General features: G+C 48.0%; 1 protein-coding gene across 1 annotated transcript in view; it reads left to right on the top strand.

Annotated features, from left to right (window-relative positions):
- Positions 1-17,304, top strand: part of TOGARAM2 (TOG array regulator of axonemal microtubules 2) — a 55,982-nt gene extending 38,678 nt beyond the window's left edge. Inside the window, exons 15-20 of the mRNA XM_043470484.1 lie at positions 1,396-1,513; positions 1,906-2,000; positions 3,552-3,744; positions 4,620-4,836; positions 12,840-12,926; positions 16,881-17,304. Coding sequence (XP_043326419.1) covers positions 1,396-1,513; positions 1,906-2,000; positions 3,552-3,744; positions 4,620-4,836; positions 12,840-12,926; positions 16,881-17,137 — 967 coding nt within the window. The 3' untranslated portion in view covers positions 17,138-17,304. The remainder of the gene's footprint in view (positions 1-1,395; positions 1,514-1,905; positions 2,001-3,551; positions 3,745-4,619; positions 4,837-12,839; positions 12,927-16,880) is intronic.
- The last annotated feature ends 9,239 nt before the right edge of the window (positions 17,305-26,543 follow it).

The raw sequence follows: 26,543 nt of genomic DNA, 5'->3' as shown, positions 1-26,543 counted from the left end.
CCTTACTTAACCCCACCCTCCTGGCTATGTCAGGCCTTAGCATCTTATAGTGGCCTCCTAACAGGTCTCCTGGACCCCAGCCTGGTCCCCGAAGATCCATCCTCCACACTGCTGCCTGAGACATTTAAAAAAAATTGTTTATGTATTTATTTTTGCCTGTGCTGGGGTCTTCGTTACTTGTGTGGGCTTTCTCTAGTCGCAATGAGTGAGGCTTCCTCTTCGTTGTGATGTGCAGGTTCCTCACTGCAGTGGCTTCTCTTGTTGCGGAGCACAGGCTCTAGGCACACAAGCTTAGCAGTTGCAGCTCTCGGGCCCTCCAGCGCCCGCTCAGTAGTTGTGGTACACCGGCTTAGTTTCCCTCGGCCTGTGTGGTCTTCCTAGACCAGAGATTGAACCCCTGTCCCCTGCATTGGCAGGAGGGTTCCTTTCCACGGCACCACCAAGGAAGTCCTGAGACATTTTGATTTTAGTGCAAATCTGATCATTCCTCAGCTTCCTATCACCTGCAGGCTAAAGTCCAGTTCCTTCACATCTCCCTAAACTGGGTCTTACCTTCCTTCTTCTCTATCCTATTCTCTTCCTGGGTCCAGTCTCTGCCTGCTATTCTCCAACCACACACTTGCAGATCTATCAGACTGTCTTATGTGGCATCCTCCCTTCTCCACTTCCTTCTTAATCTCATCCCATTTGTGAACTCCTACTCATTTTTTATGGCTTCCCAGGTGGCGCAGGGGTAAAGAATCTGCCCGCTGATGCAGGAGATGCCGAAGATGTGGGTTCAACCCCTAGGTTGGGAAAACCCCCTGGAGTAGGAAATGGCAACTTACTCCAGTATTCTTGCTTGGAAAATTTCATGGACAGAGGAGCCTGGCAGGCTACAGTCCATGGGGTTGCAAAGAGTCGGACACGACTGAGTGAGCAACTGAGCACACATTCACTCATCGTTTGAGTCCCAACCCAAGGTCCCCCACTACCACCACTATTTATCAGGTAGAGTTGACCCCTCCCTCCTAGATTGCGCCACCATACCCTTTCTCGGACTTCTAAATGTCTCATGCTAGAAAAAAAGTTAATACACTTTGGTATAGCCATCCAACAGAATATTATTTAGCCATTAAAAAGCTGGGTAAAAATTGTATATACATTCTGATATCAACTAAAAATATATATGCATAGAAAAATGACTATAATAAAATAATATAAAAATTGACTAGTGGTTTTCTCCTGGTAATGGGATTATGGTCAGTGTTTGTTCTGAGTTGGGATTACTGTCATGATTAGAAAAAGTATTAAAAATTCTCTTACTATAATTAGAAAAATTATGCAAAACTGTAAAGCAAATTTATATTGCATTCCTGTGGCTGTTGTTTCATCCTGCTGTCTCTCCGATGGCAGGTTTTACGGCCGGAAGATGGTGAATATCTTGATGTCAAACACAAAGTTTGATGCATTTCTGAAGCAGTCCCTCCCGTCCCATGACTTACAGAAGGTCATGACAGCTATTAAACAGCAGGTGAGTTGGCAGCCGGCAAGGTGTGAGCTGGTCTGGGGTGGGGATCAGGGCTGAGCCTGGCAGCCTGCAACCCTCACTTGGGTCAGGGGAAGGGGTCATGCACTCTAGAGGCTTTCATTTCATCCATGATGCCTGATGGGTAGAATTTCCTTCCTGGTGCTCAAACCTGGTTCTGCCTCTCACTGCCTGTATTCCTGGTACCTGCCTAGGTTTTCTTGCCTTCATCTTCTAAGTGGGGATCTTGACCCCTGGAAGGCTCCCCAGGGCCCTCCCAAGCTCTCCTGGGTGGAAGGGGTTATTCCTCTCGTTTAGGTCTAGACTGGAACATTTGGCAGTTCCCCAGAAGGTCACCCCTTTCAGCTCATGTTGTGTGTGTGTGTGTATTTCTCAAGGGACTAGAAGGTGGTAATGAAATTCCATCTGCCAAAGACCGCAAGGTGTCGAGAAGTCTGGTGGTGTATGAGAACGGACTGCCTGGCCAGGACGGGTACAGTAGCTCTTGTCTCCCTCGGGCTCCCCTTCCAAGACTGCTGACCATGACATTCTGCTTGGCCTGGGGCCTGCAGTGGCCCTGGGAGGGGAGGGGTATGCATTTGGGCTGCAACTGAGCCCTACTTGGTCGGCAGGACTCATGGGTGAGTTTATGGGGAGGGTTCCCCCACCCACATCTCGGGGAGGGCAAATCGTGGGCTACGGAGCATCTGCCGGTAGAGATGGATTCCTGCAGTCTCAGCCGTGTAGCTGCTGTTTAAGGGGGATGGGGTCAGGCTGCATGTGAACTCAGGGTTTCTCCATCCACTTAGAGCACCTTTTGCCATCAGAGTGGCCATCCTGGGACTAATTTAGGGGCAGAGGTAGAGTCAAGGCAGGTGAGAAGGAATAGGCCCAGGGATGAGAGAGTGGGCATCAGGAAGAGTTAGAAACCCAACAGGAATCTGACTGTCACTCCTGCGCCTGAAACTAAACTCCTTCTGTGGGAGAACATCTGGACTCCTTAGCTGGATCCCCAGGGGAAGCCCCCTCCACCTCTTCTATATTAAGTTCCTGCTCTCAGCCAGACCTCAGGTGCCCGGCCCTCCGAGTTCTCTCTTTCCTGTGCCTCTGCCTATGCAGTGTCATCTGCACCTGGAACATGCCTATTTATTCTATAAGATGTGACCCCCCTCCCCACCGTGACCTTCCGCCAGAAGGTCTCTCTTCCCCTCTGCCCCCATGTCCCCTAGGTGGACAGGTTGCCCCGGCCTTCAATCCTTCACCTCCCTTTGGTCCATGAGCTCCTTGGGCAAAGACCATGCCTCTCATCTCATTGCTCTCAGTGTCCAGCAGAGCTCTTGGCACACAGTTAGGCAAGGTATAGGGATGATTGTCAGAATGAATGATGTTGGGCTCTACTGGGTGGGACCCAGGTGTAGGGCAGAACTCAGAGACCCAGGTGAGCACTGGGGGTGGGGGATAGGAGTTCTGTGTGAAGAGGCTCTTCTGTTGGCTGGAACAGACCAGGGGAATGTGATGGGCCTGTGATGTTAAGACAAATGTTAAGACAACAGGGCTTCTTAACATTTCCCTCTTCCCAGAGGATGTGAGCGGAGCCTAGATGACCAGGGGTCAGGGTGCAGGCTCCTGGCAGGAGCCTGGAGGAATCTAAGAGTTGAGGGAAGCCCAACTCTTAGATTAAAGTGTGTCTGTTGTCCTTCTATGGATTTCCACCCTCACTCCAGGGACCCTAACCCCATTCCTAACTTACCTTCTGAAAAGAGGGGAAAAACAACAACAACAACAAACAAACAAGAAGAAAGAGCCCTGCCCACTGATAAGGGGACAGAACCCTAGGCACCCAATTGGCACCCTCCTAAGGAAAAGGCACTTCCAGAGTTCCCAAGGCCTGTGGCCCCAAGCAGTGGGTGGAGGGGAGGCTCAAGTGGACTAAGCTGCAGGTGAAACTCTGGTTTCAGCCCCATCTGTCTTTGGGGGCTGTGCATGGGACAAGATGTATGTTCATTCCCTGGGGCTGCCCAGGTCAGACGCTTGTTCCACGCAGGCTCAGCTCCAATGGCCCGCGGCTGGTGGGGCTGCGCTCCTCCATACGGGGTGGCTTGGAGATGGTGGAACAGCTACGGGAGCTGACGCGGCTGCTGGAGGCCAAGGAGTACCAGTCTCGGATGGAAGGTGTGGGGCGGCTCGTTGAGCACTGTAGGGCCAAACCAGAGCTCATCATTGCCAACCTGGTCCAGGTGAGTGCCACCCCACACCTGTCCTGTCTCTCGCCCCAGTAGGTGCAACTTCAATCTGGAAAACTCGGGAGAGGGTTGGACATTGTGCCAGACCCTCCAGGGTAAAGGGAGCCTGACAAACACTTGCTTTCCAGTTTCCATGGTAATGACATAAGATTATCTGGAAGTGGCCAAGAGGACAGGGCATTGCTTCCTGTTGGGCACCTTGGGACCACTCAGAGACGTCTTGGGCATTTTTCATCCTCCCAGCAGATTTATAGGGAGGAGGGTGGAGATGGAGGTTGCCATGGCTAAGGGTTGCCCCCAATCCTGCTACGCACATGAGGTTTGGGGGTAGAACATGTGGTTGACCAGGCACCTGGGCCAGGATGGCTGTATGGGTGGGTTCAGAGAAAGCACAGGTCTCACAGTCTGGAAATGAGGGCAGATGCCTGCTTCTTCCAGGAGTGAGGCTGCTGACACTCAAGCCACATAGCAGAGTCGTTAAGACACAAGCTTGAAGTTTCTTACCAGCTGTGTGATCTGGGCAAATAATTTAACCTCTCTCAGCCTCAGTTTTTGTTTTGTTTTTTAATGGTAAACTGAGGATGAGAACCTGTGCTTCATGGGTCATTAAGATTACTCCATGAGTGAGTGCAGAGTACCTAACAAGATGCTCTATGCCCTTTGTTCCCAGTGAGTACTCAGTATACAGTCCTTTCTCTCTTGTCGCCTACCCCTTTGAGAGGTGAGCTCTTCATCACTGAAAATACTCTGACATAGGCTGGATGGTCCCCATCAGGGAGGAAGAGTCCCTGCAGAGGGCAGCTGGTTGGGCTGTAGGACTCCTGCCCAGCCTGGGTCCCATGGGCTCTTGGTTTCTGTTCCCTCAATAGGTCTTTGATGCTTTCACCCCAAGGCTTCAGGATTCCAACAAGAAGGTGAACCAGTGGGCGCTGGAGTCCCTCGCCAAGATGATCCCCCTCCTGAGAGAAAGCTTACAGCCCATGCTGCTCTCCATCATTATCGCTGTAGCAGACAACCTCAACTCCAAGAATGCAGGAATTTACGTGGCTGCGGCGACGGCACTGGATGCAATGGTTGAGAGTCTAGGTGAGCCTACTCTGAGCCCCTGCTGGGCTCTGTTAGGTGGCTGGCTCCCTCCTTGGCCCCTCTGTTAAACTTAGGATGGACATTCCCACTTTCCCTCCTTTGGAATCAGCAGAGCAGTGAAAGGCATTGATTGGCTGTCAGGCCAAACACTGAACTGGCCAAAAAGTTCATTTGGGATTTTCTGTAACCTCTTATGGGAAACCCCAAATTACCTTTTTGGCCAACCCAATATATCCTGAGGCTGCACAGGGCATGGGTGGGCAGCCCAGGGCCTCCCAGGTTCTTTATTGGCAGGCTTTTCCATGTCAAGTCCATCTGGTAGAAGTGGAGACAACCTAGTCCTTCCTCCTTGTGGTACATGATGAAAATAACTCACCCTGGGTCACACAGTGCCAAGCAAATGAGCCACTGGGGCACTGATGGAAAAACAGATGAGGATCACTGAGAAGGATTTAGAAGGGTTGTTAACTTTTTTTTAGTTGTAGAAATAGTAGTAGGGGATGTGGTTTTGGAACCAGGCAGGATGCTGGAGAGATAGGAGGGCAAGCCTGTTGGAAAGGACAAAGGTGACCACCTTGACTGTCTGATATAGGAGTCAGGTTGGGATCCCTTTGACTTTTTGAGTGTGGAATGAATGAGAACTGCCTTTACAGTGATTTGAGGTGAGGAGTGGAGCGTGACAGTGGACTGGGAGATTGGGGCAGAATGAAAAGAATGAAAACGTGGAAGCCAAGGGAGAGACATGAGGAAAGACAGCAGCTCCTCTGTCCCTTATGAGTTTTGCAGGATCACATCTTGGTTCTGGAACGTTAGGTGGAAATTTTGGTGCATCTATTTCTTTCTTTTTTCAGACATTATACTGTTTATATATATATATACATATATATATATATATTTTTTTTTTTTTGAGTCAAGCAGATTAACCAGGCTTCCCAGGTGGTGCTAGTGGTAAAGAACCTGCCTGCCAGTGCAGGAGACATGAGACACGGGTTCGATCCCTGGGTTGGGAAGATCCCCTGAAGGAGGGCATGGCAACCCACTCCAGTATTCTTGCCTGGAGAATCCATGGACAGAGGAGCCTGACGGGCTACAGAGTCGGACATGACTAAAATGACTTAGCACGCATGCATGCACAGCTGATTAACAATGTTGTGGTAGTTTCAGGTAAGCAGTGAAGGGATTCAGCCATACACATACATGTATCCATTCTCCCTCAAACCTCCCTCTCATCCACGCTGGCACATAACATTGAGTAGAGTTCCCTGTGGCTATCCATTTTGTCACTGGTTATCCATTTTGAATATAGCAGTGTGTATATGACCTTCTGTTATCCATTCCTTTGCTAGATGATTAGATGGTCATATTTGGTGTATCTAGTACACAGACTGAAGTGCAAGTTCAAAACCTCAGGTATGTGAGAATGTAGTAAATGATAGACTCGTGTCCAGACCTGTAGTCTCTCACAAACTAGTCTTGCCTTGATATGAGGAAGCGTGTGATCTGAGAACCACTGTTGGCTCTGTTGCCATATGTTCCGATGAGCACAGAGCCATGAGCTGCCTCAGAATGCACAGAGCATCCATCCCCATGGTGCGGCTGGAAACATCGCCTGGCTCACCCACCCCTCCTCCCCATCCCGCACCCAGGCCTGAGCCCAGCTCCCTGGGGCTGGGACACCAGCTGTGTCCTTGGCTGGAGCCTCCAGGAGAAGTTTCAGTTACAAATTAAAGGCCTGGTCAGGCCCTTCTCCGCCTCTCGAGATCATAAATATTGTCAATTTCCTCTCTTCATCTCAGAGGGAATTTATGATTTGCTGAGTTTGTTGCTGTAGAACAAACAAAATAAATCCAGCTCTAAATTACAGCTTGTTCTCTGCACTGCTCTGGGTAAGTGAGATTGCTGTTGCCAATAACCAAGGCTCTTGGTAAATCACCGTGGGCCCTAGATTTATTGGGAAAACCAGCACCAAGCAAAATAGGATTTAGCTATTTGAAGAGGCTGAGCACCCTTGTCTGGGGAGAGGAGCTTTTAACTCTTCCCCATCCAGGGATTTTAGTTTCCCCTTTTTTGCCATTGAGTTGGCCTCCATGAGCACACTGGAGCACCTGAACTTTGAGCTACAGAATCTGATGTCTCACTCAGTCACAAGGCTCAAGTCTCCCCTACTTGGGCCCTGCTGTACCTACCTGGGCTGGACACCCAGAAAAGGGAGCCTAGGGATGGCCTGCTTTCATGATCTGACCCACCATGAGGCAGGTTGCAGCATCCAGGAAGATGTCTATGGTTCTCCTTTCCTCCTGGAACAGAGTCTCCTTGGGGATGGCTGACAGTGCTCTCTCTGTCCATCAGCCAGAGGATTTGGTGCAAGGAGAATGGAGGCAGGGGAGGGGGGCCCTGCCCTCCTCTCTAATCTTAAGGTCGGTGCTAGGCTGGAATGGAATGGAGTTGGCTTCAAAGGGATGGATGGAGCCCACTGACCCCCTGACACAAGGCTCCTGTGGCTCCCCAAGGGTCAAGCCCAGGGTCTCGATTTCTGGTCATTTGAGCCATGCCCTCCCAGCCTAACCAGCAATGCTTGGTTTTGGAAGTGTTCTTAACTGTGAAGTAATGAGCTGACTTCTCAATCCATGAAGGTCAGAACTGGTAGGACTCAGTTGCCAAGCTTTCCCAAAGAATAGTCCTCTTCTGCCTGGAACGGTCTACGCCTGCCCTGCAGAGGAAATAATGGATGCAAGAAACAAAACTTCCCAGTGTCCTGGGGGACTGGGTGGTGGATGTAGAGACTGCGGCAGGTGTGACAGGAGAGGAGGCGTACATCCTCTTTCCCGAATCACCCAGGCTGAGCCCGGCAGCTCTAGTTGACCCTTAGCCCCCAGAGACCCCTCCTGGTAGTGGCGTGGGGTCCTTTGAGCAGGAGCTTTCTCCCAAGCTGGCTTCTTCATGCCCCATGAGGGACTCTGGCTTCCAGGCTGGAGAGGAGCTGTGAAACGCTATGAGATAATTTTATGGAAAGTTACAGCATGTTACTGTTTGTTTCCTACTCAGTGGGGCTCAAGGAGGTCAAAAACACAGCCGGGGCAGGCTCCCTTCTGGCATAAAGTCCAGTTGGCACAGCCAAACTGGGAGACTGGTCTTTTTAGGCGACCTCTTGTTTCTAGAATTGGATGATATAGTCTGGGCATCAGACGCCACATCTCTTCCATCTCACTTTTCCCTGGGGTGAGTGGGCCAGTGGTGTGCTGGCTGACAGAGCAGGTGGGATTTCTGCCCATGTTTGTTTTGGGGGACAGTGAAAAAGGAGATATGTCGGGAGCCTTGTTCCCTGTCCTCTGCCCTTGGTCACTGCCTGCCTGAGGGCGTCTCCGGGGCTGAGCCTGGAGTGTCATCTCTTCTACTCAGCACCAAGACCTTCTGATTTCAAGAGAGTTATTTCAGGGATCAAGGTGGTTCCTGAGCAAAGACTGGCTGGCTCTGTCTTTAGGCTCTGTTACTGGGATAGTTACAGAAGTGAGTGAGTGAGTGAAGTCGCTCAGTCGTGTGTCCAACTCTTTGAGACCCCATGGACTGTAGCCTACCAGGCTCCTCTGTCCATGGGATTTTCCAGGCAAGAATACTGGAGTGGGTTGCCATTTCCTTCTCCAGGAGATCTTCCCGACCCAGGGATTGAACCTGGGTCTCCTGCATTGTAGGCAGACGCTTTAGTGTTTGAGCCACCAGGGAAGCTAGTTACAGAGGAAACTTCATTAATTAAAACATTAGGCTGCTGACAGTTTACCTGGCTCCTGGTCAGACTGAGCGCCAAAGAAACTATTTAGTGCAGCACCTGGCCATTGCTGCAGGGAGCAGATAAGCTCAGCAAGGGCCGCATCAGATCTGCTTTTGCTCTTTTGCTCTGATTTTAAATTCATTACTTTATACAAATCATATGACCAACACTGTATTGTTAATGAAACATAAAATTCATCCAGGTTGTCCCTCTGATATACCCACTGCTTAAAAATGTCTCTCTTATCTTCAGTTTTTTTGTCTGCATGTATACAAATTTCATAATATTAATAATAATGTAAATATAATTTTGACTTTGCTCCTTTCACTTAACACCACTCAATTTCCCACGCTGTTAAGTAGTCTTTCCAGTTAGCTTTATTAAAAATATAAAGTTTACTTTCCACCTCTGTAAAAGTCATACTTATTAATTATTGAGCAAAAGAAAAATGGAAGCATTTGGAAGGAAAAAACTTACAGTCTGGACTCCTTAAAGAAACCATTGCTGACAGTTAGCATTTTTCATGTTAGGTATTTTTTTCTGTGTACATTGTGTACGGTGTCATGATAATATTACACATTGAAATTTGCATCCTGTTTTTAAAAAAGCAGAGCATGAGTATTTACATACAATTATGCACCTGAGTCACTCTCAACAGCTCCATCATGTGCTATGTCATAGCTTGTATTTTTCTGTTTTAGTGGATCATTCCCAGTTTTCCTGCAATGAACAGATGTAGATTTAGTGGCCACAGAGAATTCAGCTGTGTGACATAACTTACTGGTGGTGGTGGTGATTTAGTCACTAAATTGTGTCTGACTCTTTGCAAGTCCATGGACTGTAGCCCCCCAAGCTCCTCTGTCCATGGGATTTTCAAGGCAGGAATGCTGGAGTGGGTTGCCATTTCCTTTTCCAGGGGATCTTCTCAACCCAGGGATTGAACCCACATCTCCTGTTTGGCAGGCAGGTTCTTTACCACTGAGCCACCTGAGGCGTCATAACTTACTGAGTCTTGTGCTTATTGTTGGGAGCCCAGTTTGACTCCAGTGTCTTTGCTGCCACTGTCTGTGATACCATGTTTTTTTAATGCTTTCTTAAAAGCTCTTCTCTGGCTTCCCAGTAGCCTGGGGATGACATGGTCTGGTAGCCTTGGAATCATCTTGAATGGGACAGGTGTGAGGCCTGCTAGACCTCAGCCCATTGTGGAGAGGGGAGACTAGGCTCAGGGAGGCCAAGATGACTGGCTTTCCAGCCCATGGCTACTTTCTCTATAGTGAAGGCTTTGCTTGCCCCTTTGTGTGGGTAGCACCACGGCCAGTGTGGCTTCTTGTGGTACGTAAAAGGAGCCTATGAAAACCCTGGGTTAGGCTAATTGAGCATGGATTTTTCAGTTTTTGAAAGTTAGATTCCAGCCTCTTCATTGAAGAGGATTCAGTTAGGGTTGCTGAGGTTCATGAAAGTTGCTGGGCTTTCAGAGTATTTTAGGGTAATCATAGTAATCGTAGCAACAATAACTTATATTTGCATATCCTAAGCAGCTCTGTGTGGAAAGTACTAATATCATTCCCATTTTATAGATGGTAAACTGAGGTTTAGAGAGGGTGACTTGTCCAATGTCTCACAGTGAAACACGGAAGGGCCAGGGTTCAGATCCAGGTGATCTGGACCCACTCTACCCCCTCAGCCACTGTCCTTTACTGACTCCCAGTAAACCTGGGAGTGACAGAAAAGGTGAGCTGTCACTATGGAAGTAGTCAGAGGCAGAAAGGCAGCTACTTGGGGTGGTATCTGGGGTGCATAGACCAGTTTAGGCCAACCTAGTGTGTCTGCTTTAGCATTGCCTTGCTGTCCATAAGAATTTATTGGGCATCTGTTGTGTGTCAGGCACCATGGGAGCATGAGCTGGCACAGATGTCCACTGGCTGTGCATTTTCAAGCATTCCCCAAGATCTCCACTTCTCTTAGGCTCTGGGAGGTCATGTCAGCGGCCAGGAGTAGGGAGGTCTAACGGCACCCAGAGAACGTTCTGGACTGAGTGTTGATGGGAGAGAGAAAGAGGGAGAAGTCCTTGTTCCCAGAGGTGAACTCATGGCTATCATTAGCCTTGGGTGGGGGGACAACCAGAAGCACCTGGAAATAATAATGCAGGTGATCTTGATACAAAAATCTATTCTTACACATTTATCGCTTTACCAGGACATCCTGAGACCACTTCTTGCTAACTGAAATGTTCTAGAACCTGGTATCTCTTTTGTCTCCCCGAACAAATTATTTTAGACTCTGGAACTTTTGCAAGTTGCAGAGATGCACAGGATGTACATGTATATATTTTCTCCTCTGTGTTTCTTACAGGTCTCAGCAGGGAAGCAAGGGAAACATAAGTTAGCTCTTAGCTAGAATGGCTGCCTGAAGGGAAAAACAAAGCTTTGATTGCCCATCTCTGGGGATGCTGAGGCTCCGTGCTGAGGCATGGAAGGAGCTCAGAGAAGGTGGCGCATGCCTGGGAAAACTTCCTGAGGCTGGTTGCTAATCTCTGTCTCCTGGAGAGAAATCTGGCCTTGAGATGGTCAGCTCCTGAAATAGGACACTCTGGCTGGGTGCACCTATGTGGCTCACCTCCCAGAGCCACATCCCTAAAGAATGCATTTTGGCCCTTGCTTGCCTCCCATGGAATTCTGCTGTGCCTGCAGTGATTGCAGATATTGGGAGCTGTGTGTGCTGGGCACCTCCTCAGATCTTGGGGGGGCAATCCAGGAGTAAGAGGAGTCCGTTCTTGCCTTATGTATTGTCTGGGTTAGCACCACTTTCTCAGGTAAAGGGCCACTTGCTTCATCTTGCAGATCTTTGGAGAAGGATACAGGACTTCAAGTGTAGTAGTTTGGAAAACCAGGAGGTGTCAGCTAGAATGGGAAGAGGGAACGGCTTCTGAAATCAGTAGCTGTGGGATCTGGCTGGAGTTGACTTTAGAAGTACAATCAAAGAAGTTCAGTGAGTCTCTTTATCCCCAGAACATCCCCCAGCCCATTTGCTGGGGCTTTATCATTAGTGGTCCATCTCTAATAAACACTCCTTTAAAAGTGAGAAGCGCTCCGGCCCCAGGCTTCATCCATGGGTATGACTGGAGTGCTGAGTATAGGGGCGCAGGAAGGTTATAAATAAACTACCGAAAGATCATTTGTGCCCACCCCCCACCATCCCCAACCTGCACATTCCCTCCTCTGATCCTACCAGAACCAGCCAGGGCTTCTGCTCCGGATAGGGTGACCAACCATCATGGTTTCCCAGGGATGCGGGGCTTTCAGTGCTAAAATGGGGAAGGTTCTGGGCAGATGGAGACATGTTGGTCACCGTAGCTCCAGAACCCCCAGGCTCTTGCTCACATGAGCATGGAGCCTCCCACTCTCTGTAAGAGTTCATGATCAAGTGTTCGTCTCTTTGACAAAGGAGTCTCTTGAAGGAAAAGAGGAGCAGAAGGAGGACCATGTTTCATTTAGTTCTTAGTTCCATGTCTGTTATGTAGTGGATATCAGTAAATGTTCAGTATGGAAATAACTGACTATCTGGCTATGGGTATGTTCTATTGGTTAGAGCCCAAGTTTGGGCTTTGAGGAGATACATGATTTCTGAATTCTGATCCTAGTTATGCTTATGGCCCAGTGCCTCAGTTTCCCCTAAAACTATATCTCTATATCCACATCTGTATCCATTCATCCATCTTTCTCTCCATATCGTTCATCTATCTGTTATCTATTAATATCATCTATATCTATCATATGCTTTGTCTGTCATCTACCTATTATCTATATCTATCATCTATAATACATATCTGTCTACCTACCTCTCAATTATTTAGTTATGTTGCTCTCTCTCTCATTTACCAATCATGCATCTATCATCAGTCATCTGTATCTGTCTATCTATCTATCTACCTACCTACCTATTTTGCTCTAAAGCTCACAGCAGTTTTGAAGAAACATAGACAATATGAACCAGATCTGCTGGGACTAAATGGGGCCTATGTGGGCGCCAGTCTAGCTGTCATAGGCCACTCACTGTTCCTGAAACACTCTATGTACATTCACTATTTTTCCAGGCACCATTGTAACCTGGAAAAATTAATCCAGCTTCCCAAAGGGGCTCTTCCTTATGAAGGTGCAGCGGGTACCTTGCCCTGAACAACTGGTGCCTGTTCTCAGGCCTCGGCATCATGACCTCTGACACTCTCCGTCTCTTCCAGACAACCTTGGCCTTCTACAAATGTTTGCAGGACGAGTGCGCTTCCTGAGTGGCCGCGCTGTGCTTGATGTCACAGAACGTCTGTCTGGTGAGCACCCAGCCTTCCAGCCCATCTCTCTTCTTCTTTCCTGGCATGTAGTTGAACCACCCACTTATCTTAGATGAAAAAATCATCAAATAATCCTACAGACCATTTAAAAAATGTGATAAGCTGCTTGCTTAAAAAAATGTATTATTTACTGGGCTATGCTGGGTCTTAGCTGGGGCACGAAGTTTCTTCGCTCTTCCTGTGACAGGCAGGATTTTTTCTTTTTTTAGTTGCGGCATGCAGGATCTGTAGTTGTGGCATGTGGGATCTAGTTCCCTGACCAGAGATTGAACCTGGGCCCCCTGCCTTGGGAGCATGGACCACCAAGGAAGTTCCAATAAACTGCTTTTAAAAAATAATTCCAGGGGTGCTCAGTGTGTGTTGCCTGCCTGAGTGCATCATTCCTGCTCCTCTGCCCACCCTCATCTCTTGCTCCTGGTCTTGCCTCTGCACCCTGGTTCAATCCTCCCAGGGCCCCTGGAGTGGCCCCTTACTTCCGGTCCAGGTGCCAGGCCTGCTTCAAGCAGATGGCCTGGGCGAGGTCGGGCTGGGGGCTACAGTGCAGCTTCAGGGTCAGGTTAGGGGGCCCTGAAGTGAGAATGGGGTCATGTAGCACCTTGGGTATCAGACAATGAACCCTTTTCTGTTACTCAAAATCAGCATTCTCTGATTGTACAGGTACTTTATGGGCCCCAGAGGTGAGTGGGTATCCATTTACTGTAAACATTACCTATCTGTTTCCAAGAGAGCTCAAAAACAAGAGTTTCTACATAGTTCTTCTATTAACTCCATGTCAGTCAGGAACAGGGAAGAAAATTTCAATTGTCACAAGGCATGGACTAATAATAGCACAGCTTACCAGGGGAGTAAATCTTCTGCTAATTACTTCAGCTGCCTTTTAAGCTGGACTTTAATGGCATTTTCCTCATGATGCTGGGGCTATTAGCTAGGGGGGCACCCAGCTCCCCTCAGGCAAGTGAATGTGGATTGAGAGTGGAAGTGAGCTCTCTGGGGCTGGGGTGTAGGCCTCTCACTGCTGGAGGAGAGAGTGCAGGGGAGAGGCATCAGCGGAGGAGGAGTGGGTGAGGTGTGACAGGTTAGGGGGAAGTGAGCCCTTCACCCTTTGGTGGGGTCGGGGAGCCCTGCCTGGGCCCAGCTCCTGGGATAGTTTTGGTAGGAAATATGCTATGCACTGGGATGGTCCCGACAGTTTTCACCTCTATGCTCTCAGGAGAGATTCAGTGGAGATTTAGGAAACCTTTGAGTTATTTGTTGTTGTTCAGTAGCTCAGTCTTGTCTGACTCTTTGTGACCCCATGAACTGCAGCACGCCAGGCTTCCCTGTCCTTCGTCATTTCCTGGAGTTTGCTCAAACTCAAGTCCATTGGGTCAGTGATACCATCCAACCGTCTTGTCCTCTGTCTTCCCCTTCCCCTCCTGCCTTCAATCTTTCCCAGCATAAGGGTCTTTTCCAGTGAGTCAGTTCTTCACATCAGGGGGCCAAAGTATTGGAGCTTCAGCTTTAGCATTAGTCCTTCCAATGCATATTCAGGGTTGATTTCCTTTAGGCTTGACTGGTTTGACCTCCTTGCTGTCCAAGGGACTCTCAAGAGCCTTCTCCAGCATGACACTCATATCCATGCATGACTACTGGAAAAACTATAGCTTTGACTATCCGGACCTCTGTCGGCAAAGTGATCTCTCTGCTGTTTAATATGCTGTCTAGTATAGGGGCTTAATTGGATGATTGGTTTTCCTTTCCTTCCCTCTGGCAGGCCCCCGACTCCTCCCCCTTGCTCCTCCCCGGTCCCTTCCCCCTTCCCCTCCCCTAGCTTCTCCCCTCCCTTGTTCCTCCCCCACTACTTGCTCCTCCCATTTCCCCTAGCTCCTCCCCTCCCTTGTTCCTCCCCCACTACTTGCTCCTCCCATTTCCCCTAGCTCCTCCCCTCCCTTGCTCCTCCCCCACCACTTGCTCCTCCCATTTCCCCTTGCTCCTCCCATCTCTCCTTGCTCCTCCTACCCTCCCACCGCACTTGGGGCTGACCAGGTGGCTTCACGGTTAACTGTGCCCTCCCTTCTCAGCCTGTTTCCAGCACAGGGAATGTAACTCTCACTTCTTGGTTCCCATGTTATGACGTCATCGTGGCTGAGTTGGCTCCCTGGGTGCAATCCTGCCTTCCCAGGAATGAGGACCTCCTTGACTTTGGAGGGCTGTGTGTTACTGGGCGTGCCCCAAGAGGCCCCTAGTGTGGGGTGCAGGAACCCTGAGGGTATGGCCGGAAAGTCAGGGTACACAGTCCACAGGAGATGGCACAAGGAAAGCCTCAGGCTGGGCTGAGGGGGGGGGCAGGCCATTCTCTCTGTTCCCCACTGTCCCAGACTGGCTCTGAAATCAGAGGGGCACAAGCTGCAAAGTATCCTGGGGGATTGGATGAAGTTGAGTGGATGAAGGAAGGACAAATTGGGGGTTTCTCTAAAAAATAAAACTCCAGACCAGCCTCTGAAACGTGGTACTCCTAGAGATCTGGGGCAGCGAGAAGTGGGAAGAGGCTGGGCTTTGGAGTCAAGGTGGGCTTGACTTCTGCCCTCTGCCCTTGTTACCTGTGGGGCCTTGGGCCAGCTTCTTGACCCCCGAGTGTTGGTTTCCTCCTCTGTGAAACAGACAACTGTCCTGTCTCTCAGGTGAGAGAGAAACGGAATCACGATAGAAACCTCTGAGCCCCGGGCTCAGGCTCAGGCAGTGCTAGTTTCCCAAGTGTGTCTCAGCTCAGGAAACCTTCTGGTTTCTTTGCCCATAAATAAATCAAGTGCTTTTCTCAGCAGTGTTTGCCTTCACCAGCACTTATCCTTTGGCAGAATGACACGCAGAGTGTGCTGATTGTCAAGCAATCATTGTTAGCATGAATGCACTTTGGTTGATGCGACCAAAGCTGAGGGCTGTAGCAACCTGTCTGGAGCGGTGTGGGGTACCCCTTGACATGGCCTTGACACTGGGGGCAGCCCTGGCATTTTCTGTGTGATGGAGGGCTTGCTGGCAGGTTTTAGCCTGTCTCTGAGTTTTCCAGGGTTTAGAGAAGGCGGGGGGCCTGGGGTAACCAGATTTGGAGGGTTCATCACTGGAATGAATGACTCTGAATGAGGATCCATGCAGAGCTTGATGGTTTACAAAGTATGTTTGTGCCTCCCGTGTTACTACCGGGCTTGTCATGAGGTTTGGCATTGAGACACCAGGGAGGCCATGATGGTCTTATCTCCTGCTGGCAGTTTTATTTTCCAGAATGCTTCATCTGAGAGAATCCTGATCTTTCTCCCTAGAACAAGTTTTCTCTGTGTGAGTTCTCCTGGGTGGTAATGCAGATTAAAGCACTTCTAGGGCTAACTACTCTGTCACATGCGTACCTGCACAGGCACTTCACCTGCATCTATTATCTAACAATCTCAAGACTTTGGTTCAGAATTCTTTTCCTCACTTTACAGGTTAGGGGATAGGCTCAGACAGGTTGGGTGGCTTTCTCAAGCTCACACAGCTAGTAAATAGCAGAGGGAGGACTGCAGTCCAGATGTGCCTGCCTCTTCCCTTTGCCCTGGGCTGCAGGGACCAATTACTCTGTCACAGGCTCTGAGCACTTTTGCCTTTGCATACCCCTTCCTCCATAAACAAACAAACCAAAAGTTTAAAATTATATTTTATGATTGGTTGATATGAACTCAAATATAAAGCAGGTTAGACATCTTCATAATTTTTTTCCTTCTGACTTTGAAAGAGTTTAAAATACTTCCATGGGTCCTGAAGCAAGTTGTGAGCCCTAGGTCATGTGTCTAATGAGCCAGGCAGTCGAACCCCTGCGTTGCCTGCCTTTTGGAGGACAGAGTTGGTGTCCCCTTCCAAGGGAAGGTAGTGAGAGAGGGAGAGAGTGCCTGACTCAAGTAACTGTCCCTCTTTTCTGTGTGACAGAGCTGGTGGCCTCGGTTTACCCCCGGAAGCCTCAGGCCGTGGAGCGCCACGTCCTTCCCGTCCTCTGGCACTTTCTGAGCAGCATGACGGGGAGCGGCGTCCTGCCCGGGCACAGCGGGAACGTCCGCACGGCTGTCTGCCGGCTGTGCAGGAGCCTCCAGGAGCAGATGGGCTCCCGGCTGCAGGACTTGGCTGCCGGCCAGCCAAAGCAAGTCCTCAAAACGCTCCAGGAGCTCTTAGACTCAGAATCCCCGTGAGGCAGCTCAAGAGGTCACCGACAGGGGGAAGGCATCTGACAGCAGGACAACCGGCAGCTCAAGCCCCTTTCTTCTGGATTAAAGGTGGATCTGGAATGGGCAACCGTTATTTTTATCTTATTTTATTTTTTATGATGGAATGATCTCCTGGTCTATTTTCCCTTAGAGTTCCAGATGGATATGGTATATTTTGAAGTAGAAATAAAAGAATTGTTTATTTTTCTAAGGTTTTATTATCTTGTATTTTTTTTCTTACCTCAGAGAATTTTTCAATAGCTAGGTTTGCGACAAAGAAAACAGAGCGCGATATGGTAACAACCTAAGTGTCCGATTTTGGGTGAAAGGATACAGATGATGCAACACACATGCTGCCCACACGTGTACATATATGTGTGCACCTGCACACCCACACACACAGACACACACACACACACACACACTGTAATACTAACCGTAAAAAAGATGAGATCCTGCTCAAGTGGAGAAAGACAAATACCTTAAGATGTCACTCATCTGTGGAATATGAAAGAACAAAAGTCAAAAAAAAAAGAAAACAAGCAAGCAAAACAGAAGCAAATAGATACAGGAAACAGAGTAGTAGTTACCATAGAAGAAGGGTCATAGCAGGGATGGGCAAAAAGGGGAAAGAGGATTAATTGTATGGCGATGAAAACCTTTGGTGGTAAATTCACTATAATGTATAGAGAAGTCAAAATATAGTATTGTACAGGGAAAGATTGAAGGCAGGAGGAGAAGGGGACAACAGAAGATGAGATGGTTGGATGGCATCACAGACTCAATGGATGTGATTTTGAGCAAGCTCCGGGAGTTGGTGATGGACAGGGAAGCCTGGTGTGCTGCAGTCCATGGGGTTGCAAAGAGCTGGACATGACTGAGCGACTGAACTGACTGACACACAAAGAATTCTAGAAAGAAAACAAAACATGACAACAGCAAAACCAGTTGCTGATGCTACTGAGACAAAGAACTAGGGAGAAAAAGTGTAGCACAGACCCCCCATGTGGCAGACCGTGTTGCAGCATAGCTCCTGTCTGTGAATAGCTGGAGAAGCCCTGCTGCACCCAGAGACCCTGAGTTGGTCACTCAGCTCCAGCCCATCTGTCATAAGCCTGATGTGGGGTGAACACAAGCATCTCCGGGAGCATCCTGCTTCTGCTTTACAGTATCTTCAGTGCAGCATCTGCTGGTCCTATGGGAACCTTCCAGTGGATCTAAAAGGCAAGGAGAGTTCGATACTGACATTGGCATTACTAAAAGCCTTCTCTGGAAGGTGACTTTCTGGCTAGTTTCTGAAGAGGACTAGATTATGTTTCACTCTTGAAACTTTTTTAAAACTTTATTCACTTATTTATTTTTTGGCTGTGCTTGGTCTTTGTTGGTTCACAGGGTTTTCTCCAGTTTTGGTGAGCAGGGGCTACTGTCTAGTTGTGGTGCATGGGCTTCTCATTGCAGCGGCTTCTCTTGTTGTGGAGTACGGGCCCTAGGGCATGCAGACTTCAGTAGTTGTGGCACGTGGGTGCAGTAGTTGTGGCTCTTGGGCTCTAGAGCATGGGCTCAGTAGGTGGCACACAGGTTTTGTTGTCATTCGATATGTGGGATCTTCCTGGATCAGGGATCAAATCCATGTCTCCTGCATTGGCAGGTAGATTCTTTACCACTGAGCCACCAGAGGAGCCCTCACCCTTGAAGCTTAAAGGACCAGATGAAGAACAAAGCTCCAGGTGTGCAAATGTCTTGTGGGAGCTCTAAAACCGCACAGGTTACTCCGGCTGGGTCAGACCATGGAGTTGGAGAGGTGTGTTGGATGTGGGCTGGGCCAGAACATGAAGGTGGAGCCACTGATGAAGCAATGAGAGAATGGGAGATGGGGTCCTGGCAGTGAGAGGGGAATAATGTCCCAGGCTGGGGTTCTGGACACTGTGAGTGTGGCTCTGCCTTGCCTAGGGCCAGTGGCAGGATGACAACAGCATGACCAGGAAGAACTAGAGCTCAGATCATGACTTCTAACACATGGTAAGGTGAAGGCTGAAGGGGCAACATCCCAGTGCCAACCAAGGAGCCACAGCACCTCTGGGGCAGATCCAAAGGCAAGTCCCCAAGGCCGAGCTTCAGACCAGCAAGTTTTCTGGCAGGCCCACCAGTGGACCCCTCCCCACTGTCACCCACCCCCAGGTACAGCATCAGGTCCATGTCAGTGTTCTGAGCCCCTCCTGAGAGTATAGCCCAGGGCAGGCTGGGAAGCTTAGAACCAACTCAATTGTTTCCTGGATGCCCCCAGCTGGGGAAGCTTCTTTTTCATTATGTGGTGTTGTCACCGCATAACTAGGCTCTCCCCTCCCCTTGCCACAAATGCCCTGGGGTGAGGCTAGGCATGGTGCAGTCATCCTGGGACTTGGGCTTTTAATAGGCGGCTTAAGTGTGTGGGTAAATCCAGTCCCAGCCTGAGCGGCTTCTCACCTCCGTGTGACCTTTGCTGGGGCTTCCTCCTGTAGCACCTTGTCCTTTGTTGATTCTGACTGGCTGAGATTAAAGAAAATCCCATGGATGGAGGAGCCTGGTAGGCTGCGGTCCATGGGGTCGCTAAGAGTCGGACACGACTGAGCGACTTCACTTTCACTTCTCACTTTCACACGCTGGAGAAGGAAACGGCAACCCACTCCAGTGTTCTTGCCTGGAGAATCCCAGGGACGGGGGAGCCTGATGGGCTGCTGTCTATGGGATCACACAGAGTCAGACACGACTGAAGTGACTTAGCAGCAGTAGCAGATGGTGAACCCATCAAGACACCCAAGAGGCTGATTTTACACAATTTAATTAAATGAGTTTGCTTGAACTCTAAGTAGGCTTTTTCAGTTTGGTTGGGAGACTGACTTTTTCTGCTGGTCCAGATCCTAGAGCCTTAGGGGCTTCTTGGCATCCAGTGGTTAAGACTTCACCTTCCCACGCATGGGATGAGGATTCAATCCCTGGTTAAGGAGCTAAAAAAAAATTCTTAAGAAGAAAAAGGTCCTAGAGCCTGTCAGAATATTTCAGAATTTTTTTATAACTGTAGACTTGCGTGCTAAGTTGCTTCGGTTGTGTCCAACTCTTTGTGACCTCATGAACTGTAGCCCTAGCCTGCCAGGCGCCTCTGCTCATGGGATTTCCCAGGCAAGAATATTGGAGTAGGTTGCCCTGCCCTCCTTGAGAGGACCTTCCTGACCCAGGGATCGACCCCAAGTCTATTATGTCTCTAGCATTGGCAGGCAGGTTCCTTACCACTAACGCCACCTGGGAAGCCTGATAGAACTGTAGGAGCCAAGGGATTTTGAAGGCAGAAGTTAAATTAAACTCAAAGACATTGCCCTGTCTTCCTGCACTTGGGTCCTGCCTTCTGTCTTCAAACGGAAAGCTTCCCGTCTCCTGTATTTTGTACCCATCTTCACAGTTGGATGTTTAAAATAACTGAAAACATCTGAAAAGCAAAGAATAAATCTTTATATGTTTTTTTTTTTCCCTTCACTATCTTAGGTTTTAATCTAGTCTCTGGGCAGCTGGGCTCTGTGGGTGACACTCCTGGCGCAAATCAGTGGGGAGGGGCTGGATGGTTCTGGGTGCCTCAGGAAATTATGTGGAACCTAGGAAAATGGTACAGATGAACCTATTTGCAGGGCAAGAATAGAGAGGCAGATGTAGGGAATCGATGTGTGGACACAGGGTGGGGCAGGGGGGTGGAAATAAGCCAGGAGATTGTGACTGGTGTCTGTGCACCGCCGTGTGTAAAGCACACAGCTCGTGGGAACCTGCTGGACATCACAGGGAGCCCAGCTCTGTGATGACCTGGAGAGATGGGATGGAGCGGGCTGGGAGGGAGCCCAAGAGGGAGGGGCATATGTTCACATACAGCTGACTCACTTCACTGTACAGCAGAGGCTGGCAAAACTTGGTAGAGCAACTATACTCCAATTAAAAAAAAAGTTCTCATATTACTTTTAAAGCAAAGGAAAGACAGTTTATTAGTAACCTGGGCCTGTCTGGAGTGCCCGGAAGAATGAGGCTTATTGGGAATGAGACTGTCCTGAAAACCATGGTGGGTGTGAGCAGAGCCCACTTCATTCTTTGCTTGGTTGTGTGCAGCTAGGAGCCCTACTTACAAGATGCCCTTGGGGTGGGAATACAGCCTCGAGCTATGGAAGAGCTTTTCTCTCTCTCTCTCTCACTTTCTCTCTCTCCAGTGTCAGGTTCAAGGAACACAGGCTTGTCTGAAAACGTGTAAATGCTTAGGAATTCCTCGCTTGGGAATTTTTGACATTTTCTTACAGGCTCCACTTCTTCTCTTATTCTCTCTTCCCTGCCTCATTTCTTGTCTCCTGAAGAAATGTTTCTCCATTCTGATTGTACTTCAGAATCATCCAATGAGATCTGAAAAAATGTTGAGGCTTGGGCCTGCCCCTGGGGTTTTGATTTGATCCATATGGGGTAGGGCCAAGGCAGCGGCCTTTTCTGTTTTTATAGGCATTTATAGGATAAAGAAGTGCGAGGGGTGGGGTGCGGGGGCAGGGGAGCGATGGTCTGAGGCATGGGGAGTGTGGGGAAAGGTGATTGGAGGCTGGAGACACAAGATTGTCACTCTGTGCAGGTTCAACTAAGCTACATGCTTCTTCATGGGACACATGTTCAAAAGACAGTGGCTTTAGCATGTTCTGAGAGTGGAGTTTTCGGCCCTGTGACGTCAAGAGGTCATGACATTTACACATGCCCATTTGGAGGGTGGGTGGTCCCAACCAGTCTTAGCTGGCTTGAGCTGGGCAACACCTGACTCCAAGTTCCTGAAAAACAACTTGGGCAAACAATAATACATAATGCTTGGAAGACACACAAGTTTTTGTAAAAACAATTGAAGTGAGCTTGGTCAGTGAAGCCAGGTTACAGCTATTATTTATTAAGCAAGTTATAATTTAATGGGTCTAACTGATGACTAGCCTTGGTTTCACAATGTATTGCTTGAGACATTTAAATATTGCAAAATGATTACCACCATAGCATTGACTAAAACCTCCATCCAGCCACATAATCACTACTGTTTTTGTGTGTTGAGAACATTTAAGATTTACTCTCTTGGTAACAGTCATCTATATAACAGAATAATTAGCAATAATAGCCATGTTGTATGTTAGATTCCCAGAATTTATTACCTTATAACTGGGAATTTGTACAATTTGATCAATATATCCGTATAGCACAGCCCCCCCCCCCCCCGCCCCCTACCTCCTCAGCCCCTGGTAACCACCATTCTACTGTCTGTTTTTTTAATTCACCTTTTTTGATTCCACATATAAGTGAAATCATGCAGTATTTATCTTTATCTATCTGACTGATTTCACTTTGCATAATGCCCTTAAGTTTCCTTAAAGTTGTTACAGATGGCAGGGCTTCCTTCTTTCTCATGACTAAACGGTTTTCCGGTGTATGTGTGTATCTCACGGTTTCTTTTCCCATTTCTTTTCTGTCTTCTCTTTCTTTTCTCAAGTGATTCTAATGGGTGGCCAAATTCTGAAACCACAGTAAAATCGGAGGAGTAGAAAGCAGCAATGGCTTTGGCCCTGTGGGCATCTGGCCTGTCAACTCTCCCCACCTGGCAGCCCTGGGGTGTCCTGGTTGGGGACAGAGGCTGATGGAAGCCAGGTACTGGAGTCAGAGAGGCTAGACTCAAGTCCAGGCACTGTTCCTTCTGGTGCGTGGCCTTGGAGCCACTTGTCAACCTCTCTGATCTTCCCTTATCAATCTTGTGTGTGTGGGATAGGATTTGTGGAACTCAATGACAACCAACCAAATGAGAAGTGCAAACTCTTTATTCAGAGCTTGCTATAGCCAGGGAGTGTTTTGGCAAGATCATTCATGCTTTGGCAGAGGTTCAAGGGCAGGCAGAAGATTGGGAAAAGGGGAACGTTTCAGGTATGCCATCATTATTGGAGGCTGTTGGCCTGGGGAAGGTGTAGACACCATGTGGACCATGGCCTGCTGGCAACAGCAGTATCTCTAATGCTTGTTAAAGTGTGGACCCTTGGGTCATACTCCAGACCAACTGAATCAGAAACCTCAGTCATCCTTACATACTCTGAAGCACCTGGGCCACAGCTTCAGTGCTCCAAGTGGTTGTTAGGGTCCCAGACTAGTCCATACTTGGGAATGAGCATCCCTAATTCAGTATTTCTCAAATGCAGTTGATGAAACCTTTGTTTGGGAAGAGGCATGAAGACTGGAGAAGGGAGGGAGACAGGAAGCGAGGTGCTTGTTAAAAATCAGATTTTTATTCTCAGCTATAGACCTGTCCCTGGAGTGAGGGACCTGGGAGTCTGATCTGCCCAGGATCAGACAGGTTGCAGAAGCAGCGTCCTGACTGCCTGTTCTCAGCAGGGCTTCAGAAGTCCCTGCGCAGGCAGACAGGGCAGCATCACTGTGCGTACAGATTGCTCATCAGGTGGGCATTTCTGAGTCAGGGACCATTCAGGGGGCCTACTTTGGTCTGTATCATCACTGGGGCTTACTCAGAGGGTGTTATGGTTTCTCTGTATCCTACCACCTGGTATTTTGGTGAAGAAGGTTATAACATTTGAAGGTTTTGTTTTGCTTTAATCACAGCTTTATAATCACCTCTCTGTGGGTTGACGGCTATTATTAGCGTCACCTTGGGTTCTCCTTGAGAATTTTTACATCCAGAAAGTGATCCAGCACCTCTGTGGGCTGTTGTCAGAAGCTGTTAACTGAACCAAAGCTTTAACATGTCACCAGGTTTTGTAAACATAGCCAATCCTTTCCCCTTCCAAAGGAGGGAAAAAAAGCCAGATAAATAATTTTCATGAAGGCAATTTGTTTCCCAGGGGCTGTATTTCCTTTTTGTCTCATCCAGCAGTTTTTTACTGCTCTGGGACACTGACAATAAAGTAGAAGAGGTGTCTCCAGAGTAAGGCTTTGTCTGCTCCTGCCAGAAGGCTTCACCTGGAAGCCCACTCTGGGGGTCATGGCAATGATCAACAAATATTTTTTGAAAAGACTTTTCTTTTCCTTAATGCCAGGGACAGTTTTATGTGTGCATGGAGGGGAGAGATGGGGAAGTGGCTGAACTGCGTAGAGGGGATTATTATTTTATAAAATTTTCTTGGAAATTTTGAGTTTCCATCTAAGTTTAATAGGAATGACTAGTGCTACAGCTAGACTTTGGCTGGATATGAAACATAATTTCCTTTCTGTAAAAGTTGGAGAAAACGGAGAATTTCTTCCAGAGAAGTTTGTGGTTTTCCTAAACTGTCCCCCCGGAATAATCTGAACATTGTTGCACTAGGTTTTAGAACCAAGGCTAGCCAGGGAATAGGGAACTTTCTTTGCCACAGGCTGACAATGTGTCTTTGGAGGAAAATTTCTGACATCTCTCAGCCTCTCTTTTACTCCATTTGAAAAAGGCATTGAAAAAACACTTACTTTGTTTATCTCCTAGGATTCCCCCCCCCTCCAAAGATCTAATGAAACAGTGTAGATAATTGTATTTTGAAAAAGTAGAGTGTTACACACAAAGAAATAATTATGATTAACTCTAGTCTTATCCCAGTAAAACCTGCTATTCTGAAGACATGCCAGTCATTCCTACCAGCTGACTGACAGATCACTTACGACTCAATGTGGGAATAAATGGGAGATTCAGAAGCTTAATTTGCTTTTCCCCTGTTTGGTATGTTTGACATATGTAGTTGCGATTGCCAGCAAAATGTTTTAAAGTCTTTTCACTTTGAAAGACACGGAACTCTTCAAAGAAGGAAGTCAATTCTAACGGAGTTTGACAGCTGTTTTTATCTTTCTCTAAGGATCAAAGCACAGATCTAGGAGGGGGAAATAGGCTTGAGTTCTTTACTTAATCAGAATCTTAGCATGCAGAGACAGCAGAACTAAAAACAAAGATGACAGAGGGATTATGACTTCAGTCCCCCCCAGTAGCTCCAAAAGATGGTTTAGAAAAGGCAGGTTTGCTCATGTCTTACAGATGGCAGGATTAGTTGATTAGCATTGTTATTACAGCCTGGTAGATGAAGAAATGAGCCTGTAAAGCCAGGTCACCGGGCGAGTCAACGAAGGTGTCAGGTCTCCAGCCCAACCAGGAGGAGTGGGAGAGTTTGCCTCCCAGGGCAATGATCACATTCACCACGTCCTCCCTTCTTTCTCCTTCTGCTTCTGTTTCGTTCTGCTTCCTTCACTTCAGGCTCATCTGGTTTGTCTAGGGGCATTACCTCAGTCCTTAGCATTGCTGCATTCCAGTCAGATTGTTGCCTTGGGTGCCAGACTTCAAGGATGTCTGAAATTACAGCATTTGGAACCCAGACTACCAGGTTGGTCAACTTCTTCAGTCATCTGATGCAGGGCCCACAGACTATTGTAAAGTAACTTTCTGAAGTCCAGGAGTGTAATCAAGCCAGCAGCATCCAGGTCCTCCATAAAATTGAATTAGAGTCCCGAGTGAATTAACTGTTTGCTCCTTTGCGTGTGCGATGCATCTTTAATTACATTTCATAAAACTGTCTGAATGGATTGATGGAACTTTATTTAAACTTCTGGTAGTACAAGGAGGAAACCGTAGTGCAGTATAACATGTTCTGTTAATATAGGCTTGAAACACATTTACTTTATGGCAGTTCAACAGACTTTGATATGGGGCTACTTAAAAATATATTACCTTTGATAAGTTTGCTTTGGCAGATAGAGTGGGTGTTGGCAGACTGTATACAGTCAACCAGAATATTAATTGACAAGCATATTGACACTTAATAATTCATGGCACCAGCTCCCCTGATACCTACAAAAATACTGGGTTATTTTAGGAAAAAAGAATATATTTCTCAAAATCCCTTTTATTCACGTTGTAGGGTTTATGAGGCAAGTCTTGTCAAACGTAAGCTCTTCGCAATGAAAGTAAAGTCTCTTTGGTCTGTGTCTGCCCTGAATTTTCTATCAACATGGGTTATTTTAGATTCTGGACTGGGTATATGATGCAAGGAAGGAACATAGATCGTGCTTACAGTAAAGAACCACACAGACCCAAGTTATGGAAGGAAGTTATATTTCATTCTGAAGATTGTTTTTATATTTGCAAAAAGCTATCACTATTCCACTTAAATATTATATTTTCTTATTTTACTCCATGAATCCTTTTGGCAGAACTAGAAAACTGTGGTTCTCCCTTGGGGCAGAACTCTTCGCTATGTTACTAATGAGTTGGATAAAGAAGGGGGCTGAACACCTCCCTCTCCGCAGCTCTGGGATCCCCATGGGCATGGAGGATGGCTGTCCCATCCCCCAAGAAGAAAAGGAGTTGGCCCCAAGAAGAATCTGGGTATGATATGCACCCCTTAAATGATTC

This window comes from Cervus canadensis, chromosome 5 (genome assembly GCF_019320065.1).
Source record: "Cervus canadensis isolate Bull #8, Minnesota chromosome 5, ASM1932006v1, whole genome shotgun sequence".
In the NCBI taxonomy this organism is placed as follows: domain Eukaryota; kingdom Metazoa; phylum Chordata; class Mammalia; order Artiodactyla; family Cervidae; genus Cervus; species Cervus canadensis.
Note: the sequence above shows the minus strand (reverse complement) of the source record. Positions and strands in the feature narration are given on the sequence as shown.